The sequence below is a fragment of the Apteryx rowi genome, unplaced genomic scaffold (genome assembly GCF_003343035.1).
Source record: "Apteryx rowi isolate R43461 unplaced genomic scaffold, aptRow1 scaffold_514, whole genome shotgun sequence".
Taxonomy (NCBI): Eukaryota; Metazoa; Chordata; class Aves; order Apterygiformes; family Apterygidae; genus Apteryx; species Apteryx rowi.
Window position 1 is genome coordinate 287777 of NW_020450777.1, and position 22138 is coordinate 309914.

General features: G+C 35.3%; 1 protein-coding gene across 1 annotated transcript in view; it reads right to left on the minus strand.

Annotated features, from left to right (window-relative positions):
- Positions 1-22138, minus strand: part of RIMS2 (regulating synaptic membrane exocytosis 2) — a 403032-nt gene that overhangs the window by 130539 nt on the left and 250355 nt on the right. Inside the window, exons 21-23 of the mRNA XM_026080279.1 lie at positions 12672-12851; positions 11448-11557; positions 10594-10626 (exon numbers count right to left, since the gene is read on the minus strand). Of these exons, the coding sequence (XP_025936064.1) occupies positions 10594-10626; positions 11448-11557; positions 12672-12851 (323 nt within the window). The remainder of the gene's footprint in view (positions 1-10593; positions 10627-11447; positions 11558-12671; positions 12852-22138) is intronic.

Here is a 22138-nt window from a genome sequence, read left to right on the forward strand (position 1 = left end):
TAGTGGTTTTAACTAATGTTAGCATTGCAATAAAAATTCTGATATATCTTCATTACTTATTATTATGATTTCATCTTCTTTACTGAACTGCATATTCTGCAAAAAACTGTGGGCTTCATTCCCTGGGGCTGCAGTCGGAATACATTAAAACAACTTTAATGAAAGTCATTAGGTAGGCAATAAAAATATTGCCATACAGCTATATTTTACATTATCATTACTAGTGAAACAAAAATTATAGTGCGCTGTAGGTTATTTCTTTACTCCAGGAATATTTTCTTCAAATTGACTTAAAGCTATGGTAATTATCTGTATCTGCAAATCACTTAACAAGCCTAGTCATCAAGTAGCAGTTTCACCTCATCATAATCTCTAGTTGTAAACCCCATCAGTTCTGTTCTAAAGTTTCATTAACATGCTATACTAGTGGGTCCTTCTGTATGGGGAATAATTTTATAGAATCTTCTATTCTGCTTATTTTAAGTAAAACTGTAGATGTACTAGTACTCAAGCAAGATCACAAAGAGAGTAATATCTGCAATAATACTTAGTAGAGATAGCCTACTTTTAGCTAAAAATCAAAGTATCATATTACTGTTTATACAAACATAATGGAGTTGTCAAACCTGGGGAAACATTAGAAACACTTAAATGTACCAGATGAATCTGAAGAAAAAATAGTCAGTTAATAGTACATTAACTATGTGTATATTTATGTTCAATTAAGTATGTTTAAATATCACAAAGTCACTATCAAGGCTTTTTTTCCAGTACTGTTTGGAGGAGGTTTATTTGTTTTTTATATCTTCTTATCTGTTTTTAAAATATGGCAGTTTTGCTCCCTCTTCTGGTTCTATGCTGGAAACATGTTAGAAATGAATATGATCCAGCTGGCCTACTGGCCTATTATGAATGGGCATATTTTGAATAGCTCAGGTGAGCAGCTCTACTTAGTCGTCCATTTGGTTAAGTACTGCAGGTTTATGTTGGCAGGACTGCTATATGCAGAGAAGGGGAGAAGAAAACGTAGAACGAAGATGGAGAGACTATGAAAAGATACCACTGATGTTTCCATAGACCTCTGAGGCACATGTAGTAGGAGACTGGGAATCCAGGGTCCTAGACAGGCATTACTATATGCTTGTTCTGCTTGTATTTCTTTTCCCCGGCACACACGCTGGGCCTACTGAGGACCACACACTGGGCTAGATGGACTTTTGGTCAGACCTGGTATGGCTAYCTTCATGTTGTTAGGAAAGCTAAACAGAAAGACAAGTCAGAATATCTCCAGAATCCAATGAACAATGTATTTAGCAACTATTAAGGCAGATTACAAGTAATGGCCAATATATATATGGAGTAAAAGGAAAGCTTCTGCTTTGCTTCTCTTTTGCACAGTTTCTGCTCAGTTTGCATTCCCAGTCCCACGGGAGTCTGTGCATGCTCCATGCATGCAAGGAAATGCAAACAGCCTGCAGATCCACCCCACAGAATGCAGGACATAAGCTTTAACATGGTGCAGATTCTTTTTTTATTTTTTTCTGCATGTGTATGCACCTAAGCATATGCACCTGTAAGACATGCAATGTAGAAGTGGAATTCATGTATGGAACCTCTTCATACAAATTCTGAAATGTTACAATGATTCAAATAAAGTGTTTTTTGATATCTGGAATGAAATGGTTACATCTTTGTTATGACCGTGTTTCTTTAGGTTACCTGATGAATCTTTTTCTTGTTGATTTTTTTTCCTAATAGTCTGTTGGTTTGTGGCCCTCTTGTTTAGTAGTTCAGGCATTCAAAGCACAAGCCCCATTTGCCAGGAATCCCGAACAGTCTTAGATGGAAGATGCTTAGCTCAGCCAGCAGGACGACAAGTCCCTCCGGCATGACAACCACATCCTTTTTTTTCAAAAAAGTATACGTGTATTTCTGGAAGTGAGTTAAGCAGGTTCACTCTGGATCACTCCTTTGACTAGGGTTGCTTTATTCTGAAAATCTGCATGTCAGTCTAAATTCTTTAGATTGCATCTGACCTGTGCAGCAAGTCTGCTGTACCGCATACGTTCAATTCYAGTGCTCCAGTCATCCAGACTGTTAATTCTGTGACTGGGATTTCCTGATTCAGCAAAAATAGAAAAACTACCCCATTTATTCTAAATAGGCCACATGACCATGTGTAAACTACATCTTCAGTAATACAGTTAAGTGTAAAAAAATATTTTTTGATTCCAAGAAAGACTTTAAAACCACAGTTGAAAACATTTTTTTAAATGCAAGAAATAATACGTTAAAATTGAACATACATGAAGGTATTAATTTTGAACTAATAGAACAAAGGAATGCACACACATGCAACAAATAAAAAGAAAATAACTCTCAAACACCCATAATTCACTAATATCATCATCGACTTGCCTTTTCTCCCATTAATAGGTGGGTTTTGATGTTTTTCCTCATAATCTTTATGACATTAAAAACAGACAATGATGATTAACAACTGGAACTGGTACTTTGATGAACAACTTAACCATAACACACACAAACACTTCGCAAACTATGTAAGCACAATTCCATGCGCTATGATTGTGCTATCACAAAACACACACAGTGAACAGTACACACGCAAATGAACAGTACACAAAATCAAAACAAAAGCAAGAAAAATGTAAGCTGCACTATAAGGAAAAACAGGAAGGCCAAGATCTAAAAGGACATTTCAGATGCTTAAGTGCAAACTACAATTCCAAAAAATTCCTGCTGTGCAGCTGCCAAATCTCCTTGTTCAATCATTACTCCTTGTTCACCATTAACATTCTGAGGGAGCCCTCAACTTCTGCAGGCACCTAACTCCTGCATAACCCTCAGGGGATCCTGAAACTAGACAAAGTGTGATGTAAGTCCTCTGAGCAGCCTGATCTGCCATGTATGCTTGGAGCATGCATAACATACATCAAACAGATCTGACTTCTCTTAAAATGCATTTGCATGTGACTGATCCATTGGAGATAGATGAGGCCTAGAACCCTTGTCTCCCTACTCCTGGGCTACTACTGTAGCCTCCAGATTTCTGAACAAATAATGAGCCTTACCACACTAAATCTTGACTTTGTTTTAAGAAGAAAATAGCGATCCACATTTTCTTCTTTTGAAGAACAACAGGAGCAGGGCCCAGGGCATGGAATTCCAAACAGACTGTGATTCAGACACCCTTACTTTTAAGGAGGGGTGAGATTTTATCCATAACTTATGCTTAGGTAGTAACATTTCCTAACAGTTAGTCCTAGACAAGTTTTTGCTCAGCATTTTGGTTTTCACAGACCACCCTTCTGAGCATTAAATTCTCTCAACAAAACTGCAACAGTAACCTCAGCTCATTACACTTCTCTGGGCTTCACTCCATAGGCCTTGAGGTAGGAACTGCAGCATCTAATTTTAGACATCTAAGTTTAGCATTGGACCTAGCTCCAAGTATTTAAACCCAGAAAAGCATGGCTGTGCTGCTATTCCACATCCACCATAGTTGATATAATGTCAAAGACAATTATCAACAGGGATATTATTTGTGAGAAAAGATTTAACTTCAAGAGCTAATGGAATTTGACCTATTAACTGTCCACATTTATGTTTTTATGGTTCTTCCTTTGAGAAAGAAACTTAAGAGCAGAAAAAAATGACGATTGAAGAAATCTTTAAACCTCTGCATGTCTTGGTAGCTGTCAGAAGTATGTTTTCTGAGATTAGAATCTAAAGTTCTATATTTTAATCGCTTGGTATTTGAGATAGTTTAAAAAATGTTTTTTACTTGTTTGATTTAAAAAGAAAAAATGGGTATTTCTAGATCTTCATCTCTCAGTTCTCATCACACTAGCTTCCTTTTTCTACCAACTGAAGTTTCTTCCAAGCAGGACAAGGGACATCACACAAAATATTCTAAGTACTTCAATGCAGTGCACTTTCCTACTACTTTTGTTCAGCATCGCTTGTGTGCCTACACAAACTAGGGATGAAAAAGTGTCATGATGCAATAATGTTTACCTCCTTGCTTGTTGAAAGTACCAATGAGAAAATAGAGGGTACCATGTCGAAGGGGTATTAATTCACTCAGATCTACTAAGGCTGAAACCTGACCACAGACAGTGTAGAATACTTTCATAGAGCAAGATACAAAAAAGTTAAGTGATTTTTGAAGGTTGATAATCTATGCTGTGTTGAATTTGTTTGTCTTGTTCTTAAATGAAATGATTATTGTCTGGCTTTTGACTTGTAATATATTTACAAGCTGGCTGGCAAAGCTTCCCTACATGCTCAGGGGGAAATATTTCTAAAGGCGATAAGCACTTGTGGTAAGACAGACCTGCCTCGACCTCTGATTCCTGAACTCCAGTATGCTTGTTTTCTTCATCTCCTGCTGCATTTGTATAAGCAAAGTATGAGAAGGGGAAAAAAAAAACCAAGACAAAAACATGCATGCTTTATTACAAGCTGATCAAATAAAAGATAAACATCAAACAAAAGACATTCACAATAGCATATAAACCCTCAGTCTGTGGCATATATTACTTTGTGAGTGAATCACAGATTACATAAATACTTGAGTTATTAATATCTCTGGTCTACTCCAATAAGATCTTTCTGCAAGTAATGATGATCCTTAATATTCCTGTTTGCCAATTTATCACAAAATTACTGAAGCACTGGAAATCAGACAATAAATACTAAAGCAGAAAAAGCAGAAATATATTGACAGGTAACTGGTTTAAAAGCATCCTCTGCTTGGTTTTGCTTTAGTTCTTCTAGAAACAGAAGTCCAAGCCTCCATTATCAAAGAGCATATTTATATGTTTAAAACATTAGTAATCATTAGTAATATGGAAAAAATAATACAATTTTTACCTGTATTTCAAAGTAATTAGAAAAGAAACACAATTCTCCTTCAGGAACTTCAGTTAGAAGGGAACTGAGGCCTAGAGCACATCTAAATGTTAGTGAACTCTGAAACAGTTGGAAACAGCAGTGAAGTCACACAAATGTATTTCTTTTGTCTAAGTAATGAAGAAAGAACCTAAATAACTTTCTTTTGTGACAAAACTCATCTAATGCCATGGTAACAACAGTATAATATAGAAGTGTTGAGTTGAATACCTTGTTGTACCATAAGTCTGATTTCATTTAAATGTCAGTTATTACTTGAATATTGTTTTGATGTGATGCAATACAGTACAGTTTTTAAAGCTTCAGATTTTGATTACTTATTTTGAACGCTTTTTGTGTTGTCTGTTTCCAGATTTCTTCAGCTCTCTCATTACTTGTGTAGGTTTATTTTATGTGCAACTAAACAGTTCACTGAATTCTTTGACTTTGGGGTTAGTTAGCATGCAATCATAATTTAGAAACTTCTTGTTCTACAAGGTTATTTTTAACAGGCAGAGAGATTTAGGTAATAATTAATGTCAATGCAATGGAAACTTCTACACAGATTTCTGCTCTATAATTCTATGATCAAATAATGAAATTTGAATTCCAATTGAAATTTTTTTTTGCACATCGTAAAATAATTAGTAGGGGCACCTTCTATACAGTCAGCCTTCTCTCACAGAAAAAAAAAATTATGGAGAAGAGGCATGCCAAAGACTTAAAAAGAAGAATTTAATTCCACTAAAATTGAACTAGAATGCCTTTGGCATGACAATACCCTAAAATAGAAATAAACAGTGGCTGTCATGAGCACAGCTGTATGGTTCTTTGCTCATTTTTCCTTGTGCTTTTTGTAGACCTAGACATAGAAGTTAAGATCTTCAACCGGCATATAAGAAAGAGGGATTTAATTTCTCCTTCTCTCAGTCCAAGAAAAAAGTACAAACCATTGCTTCACGCCTTTCAAGAAAGTATCTTAGCCTTGTATTATAGGTAACATTTTCTCAAGTTTTTCAGTGGACACTGTACTACTGCAGGTAAAATATTTTAATAGTCCTTAGAATAAGTATGGACTGAACTCTTTCACCTCTCAGGATAGTGACCTAAGCATCCACAACTAAAATCCAAAGGTATATTTTTGCAAATATCTAATAGAAGTCAAAAACCCAAGGTAGTTTCGTGCATTATTCCAGCCATTATTGGCAGCCTAGCAGCCAGTGTTAACTAAGCTATTCTCTTTACTTTGTTGTCAAGCTCACATAATCAGGAGTTACCCTGTGCAAGAGCAAAGGTATCTAAGATTGCATAGTCACTACCACAGTAACATACACACAAAAAGTGGGTGCAAACAAATGTTTCTTCAGTTTTTATTTTACTGCTTGACTAAGTCATCAAGTTCCTTGCCAAGCTCAAGTTAGTCCAAGTTCCTATCCTATATGATATATATGTGATCAATCATATTCTGCAGAACAAACTACCCAAAGCTATATAATTTTATAAACATGTTACAGGATTTTTAAAACTGTGAAATCACAGCTGCCAGAATATGACAGAATTATGGTCAGTGTGAATCCTGGTTCTCTGCAGTTGCATTATAATAGCCTTTCTCTGCATCCCATCAAAAGATTATAGGGGACTGAAAAACACAATAAAGTTCCTTCTCATTTTGCAAAATTATGTCTCATTTAACAGAGAAAGCATGCTGTGGATGAGACAAAAACCCTTAAAATAAATAGCATGACTTTCTATCTTCCAACAGTGATTGTATTTTCCCAGCCATCAGAGCATCTCACTAACTCATGTTCCTTACTGCACAGTGTGTCAACAATACAATTGACAGTATAGCTATTTTCACTTGACAGACTTGTAATTGTATCTGAGACATATAAAACCTGGAGTTATGGCTGATAGCTATCCCTGATCAAAGCTAGTCAGTAATACCCTGTTAATTCTAGAATAAGAGCATCCATACCTGAAATTAAGAGGGGACAGTTAATCAGCATTAACGTCAGCTTTAACAGTCTCTGAAATAACTTGCCCAAGATACAAGAATATGATGAGATCATGTAATTAAAGTCTATATAGCATTTATGCATACAGAGCATAAATAAAAGGGCAAATCCTGACTGAGCTCTACTATCTGCTAAATTTCTGAGTACTTCATTTTTACACCTTAAAGTTTTATTACAACAGTTTTGTCCGATATAATTTTCAATTTTTTTTGTGGGCTGGATGGCTGTTTTTTTGCAAGGATGAAAGAAAGGAGGAGCTATATTTATTTTTAAGAGGAAAGGGAAAAATCTACCTCAGAAAAAAATACTTACTTCTTTGATTAGTAATTAACAGCAAATTGAAAGGGCTAATACTGAATACTGTCAAGACCTCTTCATGGTGTTGTGTTTTCATTAGCAGCAGCAGGCAGTCACTGAGCTTACCCTTCTATCGAGGCCAATAAGAACAAAGAAATATACTATAGCCACACATAAGGGAAAGGAATCTTGTTAACCCTTAAGAGCTATAAATATTTCAGTATTCACTTATTGTCTATAGTGCTAATTATATAGAACATGTAAAAGGTGTATTTCCATTCCAATGCAAAAAACAAGTTCCACTTAATACTACTGTATTTCTACAAATGTTAACTTTAAGCAAAATGTCTCTAGCTCTAGCATAACCTGAAAACATGCAAAACAAAGTTAAGCTAAAAAAAAGTATTCTGGCATCTCAAAAGTTAAAATTGGGTAGAAACCTCAAGTGGTCCCAGACTTCTTTTTAAAATAAGTTTTTAGAAGTATTTTTCAGTCATCTAGCAAGAAAATATAATAAATGAACAAAATTAAAAAAAAAAACCACCTATATATATATGGTATATTGTGGCTAGATAATATAACTACATGTGTTCKAGAGATATCCAGACTCTCTCTTAAACAAGCTAAATCAGGTACTGGAAGCAACAGAGCTGTGGAAGCTAAGGAATTAACCAAAATTTGCTGACTATAAAAGATTTTAAGTGTGACACAGCTAATGATATGTGGATGTTCTCCAGTTGAGTATTTGGGATGCCGACAAAGTATATAGGTCAATGCACTATTGTTACACACAGTTCTTCATAGCTACCCACAGCCAAATTTCTTAAAAACAAACATCTCTATGGTCTTCTGAAATAGGTCATTCTGGAACAACCTATATACCCTGGAGCAAAAACCTGCAACCACATAATACAGTTCACTAAATTAAATCTACCTCAACCAACGCCTTTCAATTCTGATTCTAATCTGGAGAGCAGTTACCCCAAGGTTTTTTCCCATAGGTTCTTTCCCTTCCAGTTCTATTCCCAAAGCATAAGCATGGCATATACCACATTGCACTAAGTGCTGCAGCAGAAAAAAAATCTCCCAACTGCAAATAACTCCTTTATTTCTATTTGAGTTCCAGCATTTCTACTACTTGTTAAAAAATGTAATGCAGTTCCAACCCTGTAACAAAAACATATTGTTCAGATTTATAAAGATTAAATGAGAATACTGTAAGAACTACAAACATAGCAGAGTTTCTTTTTCCTTCTTTCACAAAATTGAAATGACTTCTAACTCCTTTCTGTCTATAATGTATCTATAACTAACTCTTCAGTAACATTTTAACTTCATCTGGTCAACATTAAAACATTTGATTTCAAAATTCAGAAAACTTAACCTTCAGAACATGTTCCCATGGAATATCAAAACCTATTTCTCATTTTCAGTTAAAGATATGTTTTAATAATGACAGAAAAGACTACTTATTTGGGAAAATAATGTTTTCCAATATGGTCATACAAGCTTTCTTTGTATTGTGACAACTCTTTTGATTATCACCAGAACATACAATAACATAACAATCCACTGGAATGGCTATAAAGTTTTCAGGTTTACTCGCTGCTTTATTTGCTTTACTATTATTATTTATATTGACTATGTCAATGTTTTTGAGTCTACTAAATTTCAGTTGTTACTATCGCTGGCACTTCACTTGCTTATAATTTTTTTTGTAAATGAAATTAATTGCAGTTAAAAATACCTATTAATTAATCATAATTATGTTCTCTCACTGACAAAAGTTAAATAATCTGTTGTTCATGTAGGGTGTTACTTGTTTAAAGAAGATGGTGACCCTAAAGAAGAACACAAAAGACCTCAAAATATAATTACATGGTTTGAATAGAACATGAGCTCTTAATTTGTGACAGAAAATTATGTGTGAAAGCCTGCAAAGTATGGGTTACGTTTTTTAAATTACAGTATTTAACACCTTTATTTGAACAAAATGTAACATGAAGTGTGTCTAGGTATTGTAGCTTCAGTCTCTGATGATTCTTTGATTGTATATTAAAATTCCAGTATCTATCGATTTCATTATTTTCTGTAACCCAGATTTACCAAAAGACTACTCTTAGACAAAGGTACAATAAAATATTACTCAGTCTTTGAATAAAAACGTATACAGCTTCTCAAGTCCCAGAAGTACTTACCAGAAGAAACAATTCTAGCATTCCTATAAAAATAATTCTTTGTAATGTATTTATTACATTTTTCTATGATGAACTTGATATAAATAAGACTGGTGTTCTCTCTAATCAAACGCAGTAAAAATATGTGGTATGTCACAATTGCTGCCCTGGAGAGCTCACAGTCTAAATAGATATACCAAGCAAAGAGTAGGGAAAAGTGATAAAACATGAAAGCATATATAACAATGATAGCAAATATCATGTGATCAGATGCAATTAGTTCCTGGCATAGCTAGGTTGTAATTCATATAAGCATTTCACAACACATAAGACAACGGAGAAATGTATATACTAGGGTGATGATCTGAGAAAACAAGAATTTTCTTTTCATGAAATTTTGATTCCGAAATGCAAATAAACACCATAAACATTGTAAATACTAAAAAAAAAAAAAAAAAAAAAAAAAATCTGATGGGACAGATACGGTTTTTACTACATATAGATCCTCAGTGGTATAACCAAGGACTGCAATTGATATCTTATGGCTTGTTACGAAGCAACTTAAATAGTTTTAACTGTATAAAATATAAGGGGATATAATTTTAAGCAAAAGTGTTATCACTTTTTTCAAAAGACTGCCTTGCTTCAAATAATTTTTGCTCCTATATAGTTTAAAAACTAGTAATTCAGCAGTTGCTTTAGGTAGCCATATTACATTGTACACGTAATATTGTAATAAAAGATATGATTCTGATTAAATGCATGGTTAACACTAACCATGTCAAATAGCCTGAAGTGCTTAAATTTAAATATGTTCCTAAAGTGCTAATCCTGAAAAGAGCAACATAAATGTTTATGGACACACATAGGTTAACTGGCTTCAATGGAACTTGAAATACTCATTTGTTGCTGTGTAAATTTTTGGTATTTAAAGATGGGTATATGTCTGGGTACTTTGCCAGTGATAATAATATTTAGATAATATTATTTGTTCTCTCTTTTTTTGTGTGAAACCCTGTAAAAATTATGAGCCACAGATCTGAACAAAAAAAAAGACTGAATAGTTATCACAATAATTCAGGCTAAGTCTATGCAATCAAGCAACATCAATTGCAGTTGGGTTTATTTTTGCCTATATGCCTCTCAAAAAGGCTTTCAGGTGAAAAACAAACCCTCCTTTGTGTACAGACCTTCATAAGGTTCTATCTCCTTGTCTCCATTGTCTAGGGAAAGTAACAAAACAAAAACAAAAAAGGGAACCAAAGCACAGGGGTTAAAAACAACAGAAGTTTTATAAAAGATACAATATACATGTTCAGAAGGATTAAAAAAAAAAAAAAAGGAGTGTATATGGCCATTTAGACTGATTTTGCACAACACATCTAGATACCAGATGGAAGAGTGATTTGCTATCAAAAATGTGTTTCTATTCCTCTGTTTCTAAACATTTTGTAAAATGTTTCCACTGACCAGTGCTTTTATGAAACATTGAAAATAACCACATTTACAGYATCAGTAAATCATGAATCATGAAATAGCTTGTTGACCTTTTCTATTTTAAGGACTATTACCTCTTTTCTTGTTCCTCCTGTTTCAAGGTGCAGAGGTTTTATATTACTACTCTGTGGTACACTGCATGGGAGCCCACAAGCGAACAACTATGTTCATAACTTCCAGAAGAGCCAGAGTTTTATCACTAAACAACATGCAAAAGCTCATTTCCTGTGCCTGTTGAAGTCAATGACAAACAGCTGTTGAGTTCAAAAGGAACAGGATCATGCTAATAGTTAGTCCAGTTTGGTTCGTATTCACTGTATTATTGATGATTACTGTACTGCTGATGATTCATTTCAATCAAGATCACTGTAGACATTAAAACATACTAAAATAAAATACAGTACAGAATACAAAACTACTATCAAATCCTAGTTCTATGCATAAAAGCTCAAGAGCTTTAAGCTATAATACCAAAGAAAAATAATAAATATAATCAATCTTCATGAGCAATTCTGAAATGTGATTAAGCAAAAAAACATACACTTACTTCTCTCCAACGTCCCTTTTGGTGGGAGCTGTGGTAGCTGCCTTCCCCTTCGCCCTACAACTGGAGTGCTTGATGGACTTGTTTGAACAGATCCGGTCCGAGGATGTGACCTATGAGAGACATATCAAAACAAACCACAGCCATTAAATGACAAATTCATCCTTAAATACCTAAAAGATCTGGTAAAATTTCTAAGAAGGCTTAGATCACTTGGGACCCTTGCAGTCCCACAGCAAAACTATTATCTCTTTTCAGAAAAAGACCTGGTCAAAAAGAGAAATCTCTCTCTGAAAAAAGAAAAAAAAAAGACAAAATATGGCTAAGGACCCATAGGCTACTTGTTTGCACAATCAAGTCAGAAAATGTATTGTGTGTATATGTACACATGGATATAATACCCACATATACATAAAATTATCTACAGGCCAAATTCTAGGATCTTTACTCAGTTTCTATTTAATTAAACTTCCATTGAGTGGCAATGAGATTATAGGGATTTGACTAAACAAAATAAAGTAACAATCTGAGAGAGGGCACTGGGATTTGATTCTTGATGTTAACAACTCTCAGAAAGCAAGAGCGTATTCTGCAGTCCTAAAATAAGGAGAGGCTTTACTGAATATCAACTAAACCAAATGTACTCAGCTTGTTATTGTAGTATAGTTATTTAAGCTAAGAGTCATTTACGGAAATCTGCAAGTGACAATCAGTAAAGATAGAGTATTGTACTCAAACAGGAACGATACAGACTATGGCACAGTAAAATGTAGTCAGAGGAAATGGTGGTTAAAATGGTAGTTAATACACAAAGTTGGTACAGTTCATTTAAAGAAACTTTTTTTTAAAAAAAATAGTTCCTTTGATGTTTTTATGATGGTTGTTCCTTAAGCAATGTCTGATGAGGACAAACAAGTTCTCATTCTGTAAGAGAAGAACATGATAGTTATGAGGTGCTTTATGTGGGAAACCATCCAGGATTCCTGATAAATGAGAAATCACAAACAAATGTTGTTAAATCCTGTTAGTAAACAAATTACAATGGCAGCCACACCATTATATCCGCAGTAGAATATAAATAGTGTGTTGGCACTGAAGGGGTTAGTATCCGTTGCTACTAGTGATCAGCTAAGGATGACAGGCGATACCAGTTAGCTATTGGGAAAATAAAATGGTGAGCTGGGAGGGGGCAGAAGGGGATTAGTCTGCTTGGTTTGTCTGTTTCACCTCGGTAAGGCAGGTGAAGGAGGGGCAGATCTTCCCGTCATTAATGAAGGCATCGACCTGATGAGGTTTGAGTCAGGACGCTCTGTGGATCGGGAGCGGGAGTTGGTCCGCTCTAGCACAGCACGTTGCTCTGTTGATCTGGATCTTTGATATGGCTGTCTATCTGCTGCTTCACAATTCCTGTAATGTTAGTCAAAAAGCAGCTCAGTTGACCTTTGACTTTTCTATTATTTATAAAATATGCTGCGCAATATTGGTTTGGAGAAAATCATTTTGCTATGTACATATTTTTGGTAAATTTTCTGAGTTCACTTCTTGATAACATACAGTTTTTTTAAAAAACATGTATGCTTTGGCTTGCTCAAAACTCTTGATAGATGGACTGAAATGTTTCCAATGTCTCAGTAATGACTATCCATGCAATAGTCTGTTTCCTGACAATATGTGGGTTAAAACATTGTTATTTTGTTAATTTATACATCTATCTTGGAGGAAAAGATAGCTGACATAATACTAACTCTCATTTAAGCTAAGAATTTTTTTAATTGTGCATTTTCATTGCACATTTTTTTACTCAGAGGAGTAGATTTTTACAGAGTCCATTATCTTTAGAGGTAGTTCTCTTGAACAAGTGTTCATAAGGATAAACTCCACAGCAAATACCATCAAGCTCAGATACTGCCAGATGCTATAATTACCATATATCGCTGTTAACTGTATTATTAGACCCATGATGTCTGCCAAAATATAAGCTAGGTTCTAGTAATGGATTCATACGCAGTACTCAGACTGCAAATAGATGAAGAGYTACAACATCACTCACACTTGCAGAGGTTCCACCAACTAGATAGTTTGGTTCGTAATTAAAAAAAAAAACTTCTCACCCACAGCCTAAAGAACAGTGCCAAAATAGCAATGTAAAAAGTCAGCATTAGAGAAGCAACAGGGAGAAGGTGAACCAAATAGAAGTGAACTTCTGGATCAACCAATTTAGTCTTCTACTATCATAGGTAATTAATCATACCATTACTTTCAGAAACTAATTAAGCCCCACCTTTCATCACAATATAATTGGTATGTTTGCAAGGAGTAAAATTTACTAATCCTAAAATATATAAACTCATGGTAACTTTAAAAGTAAAATGTATACCTTAATGGAGCTACTTATTAAATTTCCACTCCTTCCAGCTCTACCTGAGTAATTGAGCTGCTGGAGAATACAAATGGTGAACACATAGCCTTTAGGTCTTCTCCTTGAGCTAACTCACATATTTTACAATGAAGTCAGTGAATACGAGGAGTAACTGGATGGTGATTTAAGTATAACATAAAGCCAAATTTAGTATCGAGAAAGAGACGTAGCACAGCTTCATTATGAAGTCTTATGCTATTAACCACATTATATTTCTAAAAGACCATACTGAGACAGAATAAAGTTTTCTCTAGGGCTGCTAACTTTGCTGAATGGGTTGATAAAACGTTCATTAAAATGAATGTCTCTTCATGCTTTCCATGAGGTAGTAATTGGATTCCTAGAGAATTAGAAGGAACTCCCACAGACAGGTTCAAAATAATGCCATTCACCAAGAACCTACATCTAAAGCTCCTAACAAGCAAACACACCACAGCAAGACACATAATGGTAATTATAAGCTGAAGCACTAAAGATTGGAGGAAAAGTACAATGAGCCTGGCACAAAACCACAACAAAATTACCTCACATCTTCTTTTATCAGTTCTGTTTCTGAATGGGAAGCTTCATCAGCAAAAACATCCACTGTTTCGCTTCTTTTACATTGTGGGTAAACAAAGAAACATAACCTTAGCTTTGCAATGGATATTGCATAGCTTAGATAACCATTTAAGAGGGGTTTCAGTGCTATGGAAGGTGAGAAAGGAGTCAACCATCTGCATGGTGTTTAAAAATAACTTTTTTGGCTATGAGAATAAATTCTCAGAAAAACAATTCCTAAGTTAAGCAAAATTGCAAAAGAGAATGTGATTAAGGTCCAGACTGAGTCCAACTCCCATCTTGTGCACCCATATGTGTAAGAAAATTGATGAGCCAACAGAGACTTTCTTTCTTCTTTTGGCCTCCTACATACAGAGAGCTATAATACCCCTACGTACTTCAAAGAGTTGGGAAGTTGCTGGTGCACACTGCAGTAGGGGGCGAGGCAGGAACTGGGCAACATGGCAAGAGGTACAATTCCTTTTTCTAGGTATCCTTCTCTCCCAGTAGCAACTAGGACATATGGAGGAACAGGTGAGCAGCGATCACAGAGTTCATGTAGACACTTTGTGAGATGTTAAGTCTCTTTCCTGTATTACTTTTAAGGCCTCATTCTCTTTACCAACTGTATAAGAAGTAGTTTTAGGATACCACGGATCTGATCCTTTGCCTGCTTTGGAAGCATTTTTATTGTTAGGGCCAATATTAACTGGGAGGAGTGGCTGATACACCAGAGGGCTGTGCTGCCATTCAGAGAGACCTGGACAGGCTGGAGAGGTGGGCGGAGAGGAACCTCATGAAGTTCAACAAAGGCAAGTGCAGGGTCCTGCACCTGGGGAGGAATAACCCCATGCACCAGKACAGGTTGGGGGTTGACCTGCTGGAAAGCAGCTCTGCGGAGAAGGCCTTGGGAGTGCTGGTGGACACCAAGTTAAGCATGAGGCAGCAATGTGCCCTTGTGGCCAAGAAGGCCAATGGTATCCTGGGGTGCATCAGGAAGAGTGGTGCCAGCAGGTCGAGGGAGGTGATCCTCCCCCTCTGCTCAGCCCTGGTGAGGCCACATCTGGAGTGCTGCGTCCAGTTCTGGGCTCCCCMGTACAAGAGGGATGTGGCACTACTGGAGCAAGTCCAGCGAAGGGCTACAAAGATGATTAGGGGACTGGAACATCTCTCTTATGAGGAAAGACTGAGAGAGCTGGGCCTGTTTAGCCTGGAGAAGAGAAGGCTGAGAGGRGRTCTTATYAATGTRTACAARTATCTKAAGGGAGGGTGTCRAGAGGATGGAGCCAGACTCTTTTCAGTGGTGCCCAGCGACAGGACACGAGGCAACGGGCACAAACTGAAACACAGGAAGCTCCATCTGAACATGAGAAAAAACTTCTTCACTGTGAGGGTGACAGAGCACTGGAACAGGTTGCCCAGAGAGGTTGTGGAGTCTCCTTCTCTGGAGATATTCAAAACGCGTCTGGATGCAATCCTGTGCAATGTGCTCTAGGTGACCCTGCTTGAGCAGGGGGGTTGGACTAGATGATCCCCAGAGGTCCCTTCCAACCTCAACCATTCTGTGTGATTCTGTGATTAATGGCTTAGTATGCATGTTCTGCAGAGCATGGAGCCACTATTCCTAACCATTCTGTTAAGAAATAAATGTTGCAGAAATTTTATATTCAACTGTTAATATTATATATATATATATAATATAATATAAATAATATAATATAAATAGTATCTATTGCTGGTGGAAAAACATATAGGAGTTCCTAGAAGTGAAGGAAAATGGATTTTGACAGTGAACCTTTTGCTTTTTGACCAAGTTTTCGCACCACTGTTGCTTTTGTAGATGGAAGGATTTAGTTGAAACCTGAGGTGAAACTGAGTTTTTACCCTCAAGTTATAGATTACATACTGTAAACCTCTAATACCCATAGTAAAAAATGGAGTGCTAGATAAGTAAAGTAATAGCCTTCCACTTGAAAGCATCCCTGTGTGTTTTTAGTCATACTCATTTGCAGAACAATTCAACAGACAGATTTACAGTGTGGAGGGAACTAGCCATATTCTTTGTCCTCACATATTTTTTGTCTTTTCCATAGGAGACATGTGCTGCAAGATCCAGGTCTTCAGAGATGAACTGTCCCCTTTTCATAGAAAAAATACCACTCCAATAACCTGCCTAGACAATGAAGCTCCCCACCTACCACAACATACAGCTATGCATTAATGTCACAATCCAGCCATAATTGTGGAGGGTGGAATTTTTAAAACACATCAATGAACTGAAAACAAAGGATTGTGACTTTTCAGATAACTTTCATGAGGGTTTATGTTCCCAAGCTATCTAGATGCATCTGAAAGTTCCATCCAGCCTGATTATAATTCATAAAATACGAATTACTGATTTTTAAAAAGAAAAAGATAATAGTCAAAGCTAAAGCTATTTAATATCCACATAATGTCTTAATGTATGCTAGAGCATTTTATCATTGCTAAAAGACTTTTCATTAAAAAATACATAGTTAAGGAAATGTCAAAGAGCAGCCTCCTCCTTTTAGTATTACCAACCATAGCATCCTTCTACCTTTGCTAGGGAAAACATGCATAGTAGGTGGTCTAGTCCCCTATCAAAGTGCAGGAGATTTTCGAGCATAAATCTCCCGTACACTGAAGGAAGAGTAGAGCAGTAGGTGTTTACTTCTTAACCAACCAACCATCTATCACTCTGAAGCTGTTTGAGCTCTCTCTGTGGCACCATGCAGAAAAGCTCTGTGAGTATTCACTTAAAAATTTGTATTCCAAACCCATAAAAATTTACATTAAAAATTTAGAAGATGAGCCCCATCATATCCAGGAACTGCTGTAAATTCTAGTAAGTAAAATATCTAACAAAAGGCACTACAATATTTTATATTAACTACTGATTATCTGCATTTCTTTCTATTCATATTCTGGAAATTTCCAAAGCTAACAGTTTTCCCAATGCAGAAAGTAACTATTTCTAATTTTTAATTTTTCAGATTTGTTACTTAACAAATAAAAAGGGGAATTTTCAACAAATGAATAAAATCGTTGATCTAAACTTATGTATACAGAAAGCCTTATAAAAAACGAACATTTTTGAGCAGTAAGCAATCATAAAAGCTTACAACATGAATATAAGTTATTTTTTCCCAAAACAACTGAAAGCAGTTCATTTGATAACCCACATACAATATTCTTTTAACTGGGTGCAAGACTAAAAAGTAGGCTATGACATCATGCCAATCAAAAATTTAAAAGTACTACATTCTTGCAACAAAAAAACTGAAGAAATAAAAATAGAATTGCAGTAGAATCATAGTATGCTATAATTCAGCTCCTAATTCATCTTTTTTCATCTAGAAACACTGAGCACAGAACAAGAAAAATACAGCAATACATTTTCTAATGATCATAATTTCAAACTCCAGCTACTATACAATGGTAATACCTGTCAGTGTCTGTGGATGGTTGCTGGATTTCAGTCCTTGGACATGTTACTCTTCTACTAGCTATAGCAACTTTGCTGTTTAGTCACAGACACAAGATCATCTGTTAGCATAATACAGATAAGCATGTCTGCAAAAAAGTGAGACTTCTAGTACCAATGAAGCTTAACAAATCTGAGATATAAGTACTGTAATAGAAAATGAGAAAATGTGAAGGAGTAGTACACTGTTAAAGTATCAAGATAAAGTGGTGACTGGTTAGCTTCACCAGATCACTCACCCAAAACTATAAAGAAACTTTATATAAAATTACGTGCTGCCATAGTTTTTAAATGCCAGAAATTTAATGCTTTTAGGTATTCTTGTAAAATAAATTAAAAAAAAACACAAGAAATAAAGCACAATATTTTTGCCGCAGTAATAATCAATCCTGCTTTATATATATATATATATATATATACACACACATGTATATATATATTTTATACACACATGCACACACACATATATTCTATTCACACACGCATTATACTACAGGGTATGTGACAACTACAGGTATGTCTACATTACAGTCATAGGAGAGATCAAACCATACCATGCCAGTATCTGAACTACTTTTCTACTAGCTAACTCAGCTATGCAACTGAAGCAGAAGACTCAGCTGCGGTCCCAGGCACATTGTGCTCCAGCTGCTAAGCACAGACTGCTACAGGTAGGGACACTCATTTGCTTACAGCTTGCTTGGGTATCAGCACATGGCACTGCAGTCACTTTGATGACTCAGATGTAGACATACCTAATCATGCTAACACATGATAGCATGATACAATTACAAAAATGCTAAGAGAAAGCACATAAATTTATATCTGTATAGATTTACTCCCCACAGTATGTTTCTTCATCAATAGATTGTAAGATAGTTTAGCATAGCAGTGCCCTGCTTTGAGCAGGGAGTTAGACCAGATTGTTTCCAGAGGACCCTTTCAACACAAATTATTATATGATTCTATGAAAGCAATGAGAGAGTTATGCTAGCCGTTACAAGTATTAAGTATGAGTAAAACCTATAAGCAGTGTTGGTCATCAATACTGAATTGATGTGCTGAAATATTTCATATCCTCTCTATCTGTAAAATCAGAGCCTATTAATTCTGTGCATTCAAATTATGAGTTTTGGAGGAACAGAAAAGAAATTAGTACATTTGAAGAAAAAATAGTAAAAATATGTAAATAATTTCTTCCTCACAGAAAATCTCAACGTTAACCAAAAGGAAGAAGCATACTGAATGCTGTTGAGAATAAGACTTCTTAACTTTCCAAACTCCCAGTTGTCACAAATCATATTAATAACTGCATTCAAACAAAAACATACACAGCACAACGAGTGCTAGCTTAACTTAAAGTATCAGTTTCCAGTATTTTACTCAAAGGTAATTTCTCAAAAAATGAACCTTCCAGGCTAACATTTCCATACACAGAGGTGAACCAATGAATGCAAGCAACATATATGTTGCCTTATGATTTATGTTGCCTAGTCATTTATTGGCTTGCCTTATTAACTTTCTACCATTAACATTTATTCATATTTTTATTCTATGCCTAAAATATGAAATGTTTGGAGGTATTCTTTCACTACTAGTTTAAAAGTTTGATAGATGCAAGCAGATCTTTGCTGTAATTGCAACATGTGAAATGATTGTTTTTGCATGAATGCTTCTGGTACTTATAAACTATACTTTCATCTACATGGAGACAGTTGCCTTTTATAGTACTTTGTATTATACCAACTATTTTCAGCTCTCAGTATCTTTAACATAGACCCTCAACTGACACAAAGAATCACATAGCAGACTCAGATCTCTCCATCTCCATGACATGACTCACTGAAGATCATGATACAGGATATTCAAAAGCTGGGAGCTCAAATTTCTCAAAGACAAGAGCCGAGATCCTCTTTCCCTTCCTCAGACCAATTCTCTTAGTGAATATACAGATGTACCTTTCTCAAAAGATAATAATCTAAATTTTAATAAAAATATTTGAAATATTCCAAAGTAGGAGTGTTCAGGCCTTTTTACAATTTTTTGTATTATACAAATATTATACAATTTTGCCCACTTCAGAATATAATATTTCAGCCAGTCACTGGAATGCTGTATCAGAAAGACAGATGTAAGAGCAATGGTAGCACATTTGAGAGTTTTAATGAACATGTATTTCAGGACTGAAGGATAAGTGATGCATAAGGAAAAGCATATAGAAGCTTTTTCCAGCAGGGCTTAAACCTTCAAATTTAATCCAGCAGAGTACTAGGACTATAGAGTAATCAAGGGAATTAGTTCAAGGCTCAAAATTAAGGATGTGCCTGAATATGCTTTGGTACAGTACAGCACTAAACCCTAAATTTGAAAAGTGTTTGTTCTTTTTYTCTCAGATCTTAAATTTAGCTTTATTTATACACAGTACATTATATTTAATTGGTCTCTCTTTTCCACTAACATTTTTAAAAACTGATAATGTGACAGATATTTAATTCGTAAAATGTCACAAACAAGGCTTAATTCTACCAATTTGTGTGTATTTACTTAACTTTTAGCAATAGGAGCAGACCTGTAATTCTGACCTCAGTGAAGCTGAGAAGAGTTTTGTCACTTCACAAGGCCAGATTTCAATCAGATCATTCCAAGATAAGCAGTTATGTAAGTCTTTATTATCCTTTAAGCCCTTAAATCATGAATAAGCATAATAGAGCACTGTTTCCATTAAAGGCATTCTGTAAATCCACTGATATTAACAGCTCCTGTCCCATTTCAGTAGTCTTTATTCTATTAAAGCATGTTTTATGCCTTATGGTCTATTTAAATGTCATATTGGTTTACAACAAATGTTCTTGTCTTCTATTCCATTTTCCACAGCTTTTTGGAGCTTAATTTAAATTGGGACAGAGTGTACTAACAAATAAAAGTTTCTTTTTCAAGTTACAAATCTGTTATTTTTTCTCTGATACTAAACTATGTTAGCATCTATATTGTACTAAATTTAAATAAAAGTGAAGTAAAACTAAACAAAACTATTACTAAACTAAAAGAATAAACTAAAACTATGTAACGTGTCTATTAAAAACAAAACTACAAACTTTTTTAACACTGAGCACTTTCCAGCCTTTTTTATTGCTGGCTATTTTCAGTATGCTTGTGCACTTTCTCAGGAAGAGTTCGTATGCATGGTGCTCCCCGTAAGTACAAATCAAGTGTATACTACTACCAATTAAAATTGAAGAGCTAGCAAGGAACGGAACATTGGCACAAATAGCTAGGGAAGAAATACAGTCCCAAGGAAGTTTGTGTGGCTGCTCTAATGTCCCTTATAAACCTATCCAGCGAGCAGAGAAACTTGCATTAAAATTTTGGAGGATGAATTTTGTTTTTTTACCAGAATTTTTTAAGTTCAAGTTGACAAAGTCACTTAAGGTCTCCTTCACTCTCTGACTTTCATTAATGGAATTTCTGTATTAGCCAATAAACTTTGAAAAATATGAATCACTATTTTATTTAAATAGCCTTGGTGAACTGAATACAGGTGAACTGTAACTAGCCCCTTATACCCCTTCCAATATATAGGATCATTTTATACAGTTGGTTACATTCAAATGAGCATAGCTTAATAACCCTCCAACTATCTGTTTTGAGTACATGACTATTTCTCCAGAGAAACATATTTACTTGTGCAGCTATAAAAGAATAAATAAAAACACAAATTTCAAGGTAGATTCACTATTAAATTCACTAATAAATAAAAACTAAGTCAAAGCATGGAATTAATTCAATACTTATGCACAATTCACATGTTATTAAGTACTTGTGAAATTACAGCATTTGAGATACCAATTAATAGTATTATTTTGCATAATTTAAGGAAAAACATTTTTGAGATTTAATTTCATTAAGGAAAAATTCCCAGTAACTCATTGGGAGTTTCACTTAAGGACTTTAGGATTTTCCAGCAACTTGGACCCACCATATATTTGTCTTAGTCAGCCAAAACATGTCACTGACACAGTCCAGCTCCTAATTACAAGATATGGAAGGGCAGAAAAAAGCAAGCTTTTTCACATTCGCAAAGGAAACAAGAAGTAAAAATAAGGAAGAAAAATGTTGCAAGAGCAAAAACAAAATGAGAGAGAATCAGTAAAGCCAAAGAAGTCTGATAACGCAAGTTTATGCAGGAACACCTGGCCCTTCTCTTGACCAGGAGCGAGGTGCAGCCAGGCA